Source organism: Empidonax traillii, unplaced genomic scaffold (genome assembly GCF_003031625.1).
Source record: "Empidonax traillii isolate 1590-97213 ecotype Southwest subspecies unplaced genomic scaffold, ASM303162v1 scaffold236:size2090792, whole genome shotgun sequence".
NCBI classification, from domain to species: Eukaryota; Metazoa; Chordata; class Aves; order Passeriformes; family Tyrannidae; genus Empidonax; species Empidonax traillii.
Window position 1 is genome coordinate 1,498,341 of NW_020955429.1, and position 8,757 is coordinate 1,507,097.

At 61.0% G+C, this 8,757-nt stretch overlaps 2 protein-coding genes across 3 annotated transcripts in view; both read left to right on the forward strand.

Annotated features, from left to right (window-relative positions):
• STARD10 (StAR related lipid transfer domain containing 10) overlaps positions 1–4,260 on the forward strand; it is a 7,206-nt gene extending 2,946 nt beyond the window's left edge. The window contains exons 2-7 of the mRNA XM_027888334.1: positions 1,143–1,290; positions 1,493–1,596; positions 1,795–1,912; positions 2,684–2,736; positions 2,815–3,759; positions 3,792–4,260. Of these exons, the coding sequence (XP_027744135.1) occupies positions 1,143–1,290; positions 1,493–1,596; positions 1,795–1,912; positions 2,684–2,736; positions 2,815–3,042 (651 nt within the window). The 3' untranslated portion in view covers positions 3,043–3,759; positions 3,792–4,260. The remainder of the gene's footprint in view (positions 1–1,142; positions 1,291–1,492; positions 1,597–1,794; positions 1,913–2,683; positions 2,737–2,814; positions 3,760–3,791) is intronic.
• Positions 4,261–6,195: 1,935 nt separating this feature from the next.
• The window catches only part of ARAP1 (ArfGAP with RhoGAP domain, ankyrin repeat and PH domain 1), a 34,024-nt gene continuing 31,462 nt past the window's right edge, over positions 6,196–8,757 (forward strand). For both annotated transcript variants that reach the window (XM_027888311.1, XM_027888312.1), the window contains exon 1: positions 6,196–6,436. The gene's annotated coding sequence lies outside the window, so the exon portion shown is untranslated. The remainder of the gene's footprint in view (positions 6,437–8,757) is intronic.

Consider the following 8,757-nt stretch of genomic DNA (forward strand, 5'->3'; position numbering starts at 1 on the left):
CCCCCCCCCCCCCCCCCCCCCCCCTTCCGGCACCCTGGGACGTGAGTCACCTGAGGCAGGTCCTGCTCTACCAGCTGGACCAGCCTCACTGTTCTGCACTGGGAATAACCAGGAGCAGTGCAGAGCCTGCTCCCATATCCACCTGGGCATGGTTCCAGGCTGGCCTGGGCGCAGCTGGGAGCGGGGAGGTTCTCCAAGCATGTCACCTGGGGGACACTCCTCAAAATCACCCTGTAGGGGTGTGCCTGGCTGAGTTTTTGGGTGAACGGAGGGGCTCGAGATGGGCTCTGTGGGGCAAGGCAGGTCTCTGAGGTTGAAAACGAGTACTGTAGGTACTCATACAGGCTCCGTGTCCCACTCAAGGGGCTGCTTGGGGACATTCCCCATTGCTGGGTGTTGCTGTGCCCCTTGCCAGGTTGGTCAGTGAGTGGTAGGGTGGCAGCTCCACCCCTAAATCCTGAATCCCAGGGCCTGGGGGGCAGGAGGGGTCAGTGTCATCCCTGGGGATAACCAGGAGCCAGTGGCATCCCCAGGGGCAGGTGCTGGCTGCTCTCCCCTGCCCCACGCTTGGCTCCAGCGCCCTTGGTCTCGGCAGATGGCATCTCTGCTGCCAGGGCGGCTGCTCACACCTTCTCCTTGTCTCCTCGCCTTCCCTGGATCTGGCTGCCATGGTTACAGAGCAGCTCCTGACCTTGGGGAGTGCTTCCCACTCTGCTCCCCTCACTAGCATGACCCATGCTGCCCCACAGCCCCACACACAGGCTCCCCTGGCTCCCCCCTGCAGGGATGAATCTCTGGAGGGAGCCCAGTGAGGGAGGGAGTGGGGGGCAGGTGGGAAGGTGGCCCTCCAGAAGGGCCCCCCACCACCCAGGGCTCAGTTCCACGCTGCCTCATGGTGCTGCTGGCCCCATGTGCCTGGGCTATGGGGTGCCTCTGGGTGGCAAACTGGGCCAGACAGGGCAGAGCTGCTTGTAGGGTCCAGGTCTTCTTGGAGGGGGGTTGCATTGGTTTTTTTTGGGAATCTAAGAGGAGACCCCGCCACCACGGGATCCCCACAGCCGCCCTCCTGCCCAGGGGTCCCCATGGCCACCCTTTCCCCCCAGGGGCCTCCTGGGAGGTGTCTCACAGCCTCTCCCTTGCAGTGCAGGATGGAGTGCCGGGACGTGCCTGCGGAGACGCTGTACGACGTACTCCATGACATTGAGTACCGCAAGAAGTGGGACACCAACGTCATCGAGACCTTTGACATCGGCAGGCTGACGGCCAACTCTGACGTGGGCTATTATGCCTGTGAGGAGGGGCTGGGGGTCCCAGGGGAGGGCTAAGCCTCAGGGCTGTTACCACAGTGCCCCTGGGTTTAGCACCCGGGGATCTGTAGGGCCTGGCATGGCATGGAGCAGCCTGGGTACTAGTTTGGGGGAATTTGGGGGTCAGGAGGAGACCCTGCAATTGGAAGGGGGTGTTTCACTTCTGGACCCTGCACTGTCCCCAGGGAGGTGTCCCAAGCCCCTGAAGAACCGGGACGTGGTCACGCTCCGCTCCTGGCTGCCCATGGGCTCCGACTACATCATCATGAACTACTCTGTCAAGCACCCCGTGAGTTTAGGGGGACACCAGTGGACCTGTGGGGTGAGGGAGGGACTGAGGCTCACTCAGAGCTTGGGGATAGGTGGGTTGGAGGGGGTTGGGGGGCTGCTGTGGGGGGTCGTTACACCCCTACCTGTGTGACTGGTGCCTGCTGCACCTCACCTGCCCTGCCACTGACTTGTGTCCCCCCACTGTCCCCCACCACAGAAATACCCCCCCCGCAAGGACATGGTGCGAGCAGTCTCCATCCAAACGGGCTACCTGATCGAGGGGACCGGTGCCAAGAGCTGCACCATCACCTACCTGGCGCAGGTGGACCCCAAAGGTAAGGGGGGATCCCCCTCTCTGTGCCCCAGGACTCAGTACTCCCCAGTCCTGTCCCTGGGGGGCAGTCTCTCAGTGTGTGCCTGGGGGGGCTCAGTCTTGAGGGAGCTCATAGGGAGCTCAGTGAGGACTCAGGGTGGGCTCAGTGGGGGCTTTATAGAGGTTCACTTTGGAGCTCAGTGGGGGCTCAGGGGAAGCTTGTGGGACTCAATGTGGGCTCAAGGTGGGCTTGGGGAGGCTTAATAAGGGTCAGTGGGAGCTCAGGATGGGTTCGGGGGGCTCAATGGGGGTTCAGCTGGAGCTCAATGGGGGTTCAGCTGGAGCTCAATGGGGGTTCAGCGGGAGCTCAGTGGGGCCTCAGGATGGGTCTCAAGTGAAGCTCAGGGGGATTCAGGGTGGGTTCAGTGGAAGCTTAATTGGGGTTCAGGGTGGGGCTCAGGGTATGCTCAGGGTGGGCTTGGAGGAGCATCTCGAGTTGCAATGGGAGCCAGACGCAGAGTGTGGAGCAATGCCAGGAGGAAATGTTTTAGGCCTGGTTTTTTGAAATCTTTTATTCGGGGGATTGAAAGGGAGCCCAAGATGCTGAAATTGCTGGTTTTGACCTCTGTGAGAGCAGAGAGCAGTTTGAGTTGAACCCTGTCCCCTGTCCCCTCTCCAGCTGTGTATCCCCAGTGAGGGTGCCTGGGGGTCCCATGTGTGTGAGGGTCCTGGCTTTCAGGCATGTGGGGGGTGCTGGGGGTCCTACTCCCAGCCCCCCCTCCCTTCCCTCCAGGTTCTTTACCAAAGTGGGTGGTGAACAAATCCTCCCAGTTCCTGGCCCCCAAGGTGAGTTGGTTGTACTGGGGGGAGGGGGTCCAGTCTAGGGGTGAGGGGTCTCTGTGCCCATCTCGCCCTTCCTCCCAGGCGATGAAGAAGATGTACAAGGCATGCCTCAAATACCCTGAGTGGAAGCAGAAGCACGACCCCCACTTCAAGCCCTGGCTGTTCCCTGAGCAGAGCCGGCTCCCAGCCCTGCCGCTCTCCGAGCTCTCCCTGCAGCATGCGGATTCCCTGGAAAACATCGATGAGAGCTCCCTGGCTGAGAGCAAGGAGGACCGTGGCGAGGGCAGCGACGAGGACAGCCTGACCTGATCCCCCTGGGGGCTCCTCTCCTTGTCCCCTACCAATGAGGACAGCCTGACCTGACCCCCCCCGGGGGCTTCTTTCCCTGTCCCTCCACTTCCAACACAGTTTGTGTCTCTGTCTTGCACACCTGTGCACGTGCACCCCCGCTTTGGGCTCGGGGGGACTCCCCACTGCTGGACCCCTGTCTGGGGATAGCGGGGACATACTGGGCCCCCCCAGGGTGGGAAGTTGGGCATTGTCTGGTCACTTCAAAGCCTTCATGGGACACCAGTGTTGTCCCCATAGGTGGAAAAGCCAAAGTGCCCTTCAGCTTTTGGGGGGCCAGAGGAAAATGGGGGCCCTGTGCCTGCTCCCCAGCCCTGGGGACCCTCCCACTGTGCTCCCCCTTGGCCCCCCCATCCCTGCTCCCTATCTCTTTTATGACCCAACAGAACTGCCTTCATCCCATGGGACCCCACCCCCAGCAGACCCCCAGGGGCAGGGGAATGGGGGGCTTGGGGATTTGCCTGCAACCCCAGGCATACAGAGGGGTTTGGGGGGGCTCTTGGCACTTCCTGGCATCCCAGGGAGGAGGGCTTTTGGGGCATCTCCAAGCATGTACAGTGGGGGCTTCTAGGCTGCCGGCACCTCCAGCATGTTGGAGGGGATATTCGGGGTCTTACAGCACCTTCAGGAATGCAGGGGGAGTTGGGGGGCTCATGGCACCTCCAGATATGCTGTGGGGTCATGTGCATGTGGGCTCATGGCACCTCCAGATGTGTGGGGGCTCCTGGGACCTCCGTGCATGTTGTGGGGTCTTGGGGGGCTCCCGACACCTCTATGTGTGTTGGGGGGTCTTGTGGGCTCTCAGCATCTTCAGGTTGGTTTGTTGGGGGCTTAAGGGTAAGCTGGCACCTCCATGTGTGCTGGGTGTCTCTGGGGGCTCCCAGCATCTTCAGGCATGTAGGGAGGACTTGGGAGGGCTCCTGGCACCTCCAGATGTTCTGGGGGTCTGTGGAGGATCCTACCTCCCCCTCTTTCCAGGATGGGAACCCCAAGCTCGGTGCCTGAACTCTTCCTCCACTGGAATTCGAGGCCTTGACTGGGGGTTTGGGAGCTGGTCCTTGGCCATGCTCCTGGCCTCCCCTTTTTCCGAGGGTGCACAGGGAGGAGGGAGATTTTGTACCTTGTACTGGAGCTGATTATTTAGGAATAAAACAGTTAAATCCGGCACAGGGGGGACTCAATCTCTGTCCTCTGGGAGCTGTCCCAGTCTGTAGTGGACAGGAGGCAGGGAGATCCCTGCTCATGGTGAGTGCTGCTGGGACCCTTGGGGGTTGTGGGGACCCCTGGGGGGCTCTGGGTGGTGATGATGCCACCAGAGGGTGATGGAGAAACCCCTAAACCAAATTAGCACTGGGCACTAATTAGGGATGAGGCTACAGACCCCTGTAGTGGGTCTTCCCACAGCCTCAGCCAAACCAATAACACCTGTAGCCAACTGGGGCACAACCTCCCCCCAAAAGCACCTCTAGGAGAGGAGACATGGGATGCTGAGCTTTGGGAGGCACTGTTTGGGGGTACATCCTGGCTTCTCCAGTGGGACACAGGGGTCTGGGAGTCTGTGAGATGTTGGGATACCCAGAGTACTGGGGTGGTCAGACGAGATGATCCATCCTGAGGGACAGGCTAACACTCCTAGGGGTCTGGAAGCCTAGGAGGTGTTGGGGTGCCTGGATCACTGGAAGCGCAGGTCAGAGGGGATGATCCATCCCAGGAACACCCCCAGGGAATAGTGGGCCCTATGTGGAGCCCTGGGACCCCTGTCTCCTCCTGGGGTGCACCCATGGGCAAAGCTGCTAGTGCACCCCACTACTTCCCCCTGGGTGCTCTGGGCACCCCAACACCTTGGCAGACCCCAACCCCTCTCTGCACCCCAGCGGGGTTGTGCTGGATTGTGGGTTCCAGTGTCCAGGGTGTGCCATTCCCTCTGTTTCTATGTCTCTGTCACCTGTAGGGCCAGGGTGGGCACTGGGGACTCGCTTCCCATTTCTCCTGTTAATTTCCACCTGCTGTGCACCAACCTCTCCCCCCCCCCCCCCCCCCCCCCCCCCCCCCCCCCCCCCCCCCCTGCCCCGGCACCAATCCCAATTAAAAATAGCACCCAATTAAAAAGGGATCTAGCTGCCCCCCCCCTCCATCCCCCCCAGCAGGGTGACAATGGAGCCGAACTGGAGCCAGGACACACCACGGCAGCTCCAGAGCCACGGGGACATGTGGTGAGGCAGGTGATGGGATAAAGTCCCTCCTGGAGGGGGGAGTTTAGGTCCATTGGCTCTGGGAGGTGCAGTCGGAGACTCAGAGCTGGGAGACCGGAGAGAGGAGACAGCTCCGTAGGGAAGCAGAGGGTGCTCCGGCACACAGCTGGTCCTGGGGGGTTCCAGCAGAGCCAGGGGCTCAGGTAGGGTATGTGTGGGGTCACATGGATCTTGGGGCTGTGCTGGGGACTTCCTTGGGCTGCTGACATGGATGATCCCCAAAATGCTGCTGGGAAAGGCAGCCCCTCACGGATGAGCCTCGGGCATTGGCACTGGCCCCTGGCATCACAGTGTGACATCCCCTGACCTGGGTGAGGCCACGTCTCCCTCATCCTCTGCCAAAGGCTTTGGGAGGAGATCCCACCAGGCTGCCTCTGATGGTCGGGGAAGTGAGAGAGGGGAGCAGGTGGATGTGATGTGGGAATCAAGAAGGGAGAACAGGGTGGAGATGTGATGGTTCTGGGGAGTGGGATGAGACAGTGGAAGTGAGGCATGGATCTGAGGAGAGAGGTGGGAGAGCGGGGGAATGCGATGGATGGGGGAGTGGGAATTCTGTGAACAGGGAGTATGCAGGCAGCGAGGCGCTTTTTGGGATATCTCACGCTGGGCCCCAGGCTGAACCCTGCAGAGCACCGTTCCCTAATTGTGAGGCTGAGCCGTGGCCCCTCCTGCCTGCGGCCTCGCGTGGGCGAGGGGCCGAGGGGGGGCCTTTTCCCCCGGAGCAGGCAGCCAGCGTGTCCCGGTCCCCGAGCGCTGGGATGAAAGGACCATTGTCCGAGGCTGGGCGGCCGGGAGGGCTGGCTTTAGACACCCCACGTCCCCGCTGTGTCATCAAACCCTCCCACTCTTCTTCTTACCCCCCGTCGAGACCTTGGGAATTGGGTGGGGAGGGACCCCCCCCCCGCACACACACATACACACACCAACCCATTTATTATTTTTTGGGGAAAGTCCCAGCGGTTTTCCCCTCGAACCCTGTTTCCATGAGGCAGCCAAAGCTCCGTGCAGGAACAAGTCCGGGCTTGGCAGGGGGGGCCCTGGGTGCCCCCGCCCCGGGAAGCGCCCCGGCATCCTCCGGGAGCTGCCGCCGCCACCGCACAGAGGTACTGGGTGCTCCAGGGGGGCTGGAGGGGCAGCCCCAGCTTGGGGGGGGGGAGGGGGGAACCCCACCTCTCCAGCCGCGGTTTCTCTCCTGAGGGGCTTATGCTTCTCTCCAGGTGCTGCTGTTGGTCTCTGGGTAGTCGGTGCTGGGCGGGGGGGACACAGTGGGAGGACTGGGAGCTGCTGGGGTGGTGGGGGGAGTGTGTGTTGTTCCCGCTCAGCTCTGACAGCGCTCTGCCCCCCCCAGCTGGGGCACTCGAACCCTCAGCATGTCCCAGATCAACCTCAGTATACCCCAGCTCAGAAAACCAGTATTCCTCAACTCAATTCTAGTATGCTCCAGCTTGCCCGCAGTAGACTCCAGCTCACCCCCAACACACCCCAGCTCAATCCCAGTGCTTCCCAGCTCAACCCCAGTACACTCAAGTTTAACGCCAGTGTTTTTCAGTTCCCCCTCAGCAGACCCCAGCTCCCCCAAGCAGACTCTAGCTCAACCCCAGTACATCCCAGTTTAACTCCAGTACTCTCCAGCTCCCTTCCAGCACCCCCCAGCTCCTCCCCAGAATATACCAGTTCACCCCCAGCACACCCCAGCTCAATCCCAGCACATCTCAGTTTAAGCCCAGTTTAACCCCAGTCCTCCTGGTTCCATTCCAGTATATCCCACCTCCCCTAAGCAGACTCCAGCTCAACCCCAGTGTAACCCAGCTCAGTCCCAGTCTCCAGGGGGCCATGGCAGTGCCGACAGCCCTCATTGCCTCCATGCTGCGGGGGTCCCACTGCGTGGCCGGGATGAGGGATGTGTTTGGGGACACTGGGAACATGGTGGTGATGCCAATGCCAGGGGGTGAAGCTGAGAAAGGGGACCCAGAGAGCCCGTCTGGCAGATTTGTTTTCTGTTGGAGACCTGGCATGTCCCAGTTCCCGGCCAAACAGCAGCAGCAGCTGTGGCTGTGCCAGGGCCCTGGGACCCCTGCCAGCAGTGCCCGTGCCGCACTGACTGCCACCAACGGCTCCCAAACACCAGGTGATGCTGGGCTTGCCTTGCCTTCCTCCTCCTCTTCCTTGCTGCTTCCTGGTCTGTCTGGCGAGGCCTGGAATGTTACCAGTGCTGCGCAGCTGGAATGGGGACAGCGGCGGCAGCTTCGTCCTGCGGTAATGTCGAGCTGGTTCCGTATGGCACCTTCGTGCTGCTGGGGCTGCTGGGGTGGTGTTTGGGGTGCACCTGCAGGGGGGGGTCCCTCGGTCCAGGGGCGTCCAGCACCGCTGCAGGGGCAGCAGTGGGTTCAGCCCAAAAAAAACAGGTTTTGGAGGTGCAGAGCTAAGTGCCAGGAGTGGGTGGCTGTTCTGGGAAGAAGGTGCCAGGGAAAGCTCCTCCGAGAGCTGCCAGTGGTTTTCCAGGGGTGCTCCAGTAGCTACTGGGTGTGAGCTGTTATGGGGCACAGCCGGGACCTCAGGGATAGGGATGTTTAGAGCAATATTGAGGATGCATTTGCTGTCAGAACCTAGAAAATCCCACAACAAGGTGAGCCATTGGGATTTTGGGGGTGTCATGGGAGAGGTAGGAAGTGATGCTCTCCCATGTCAGCATCTTGTGGTTCCTGTGACAGGACCCTACAGCTGTGGCGGGATTGGTGCTTGGGGAATTTTTGCAGATTGACCCCCCAAATCTACAAGGGATGTGTAGAAAGGCTTTTGCAAAGAGAGGATGGGTGTGTGTGGTGGAGGGGTCCCTGTCCCTCTGTCCCTGTTGCAGCATCCGTGTGACGTGGCTTGGCTTGTCTGCAGTGCTCTGGTGCCCAGGGGTGGCCCTGGCATGGGGTGACCCTGCTGCTGGGAACAGGGCCTGAGGATGGGGTTGTGGTGCCCACTGCACCCTGAGAAGGAAGAGTAGGCAGGAGGGCAGTAGGTCTGGAAAAGGTGCCCCCCATCCACACGAGACTTTCACTTCCCACTTATGGGAAGGTGAAACAGGGACCTACACAGTCTCGGTGTTGGGTGCCGGGAAGGAGGTGTTGTGCGCCCAAGGGTGACCTGTCAGAGCACCCTCCACCTTCAGCTGGGCTGTTGGCACGGGCTCCCACAAGGTCACCAAACCCTGGGACACAGGGGCTGCTGTGGGAGGGCTGTGCACGTGGGGTTTTGCTTCCTGACCTAGTTTGCTGCCAGCTTCCAGAAAGTGTGTCAGGAGCTGAGTGCATCCCAGTGGGGCTTGGTGGGCAGTGACAGCATTGCTAGATAGATTTGCCCCGTTTCTGGCTGGATTTGCCCTTTTCTGGCTAGATTTGCAAGGCAGGCAGTAATGCTCCGGGAGGGAATGCAA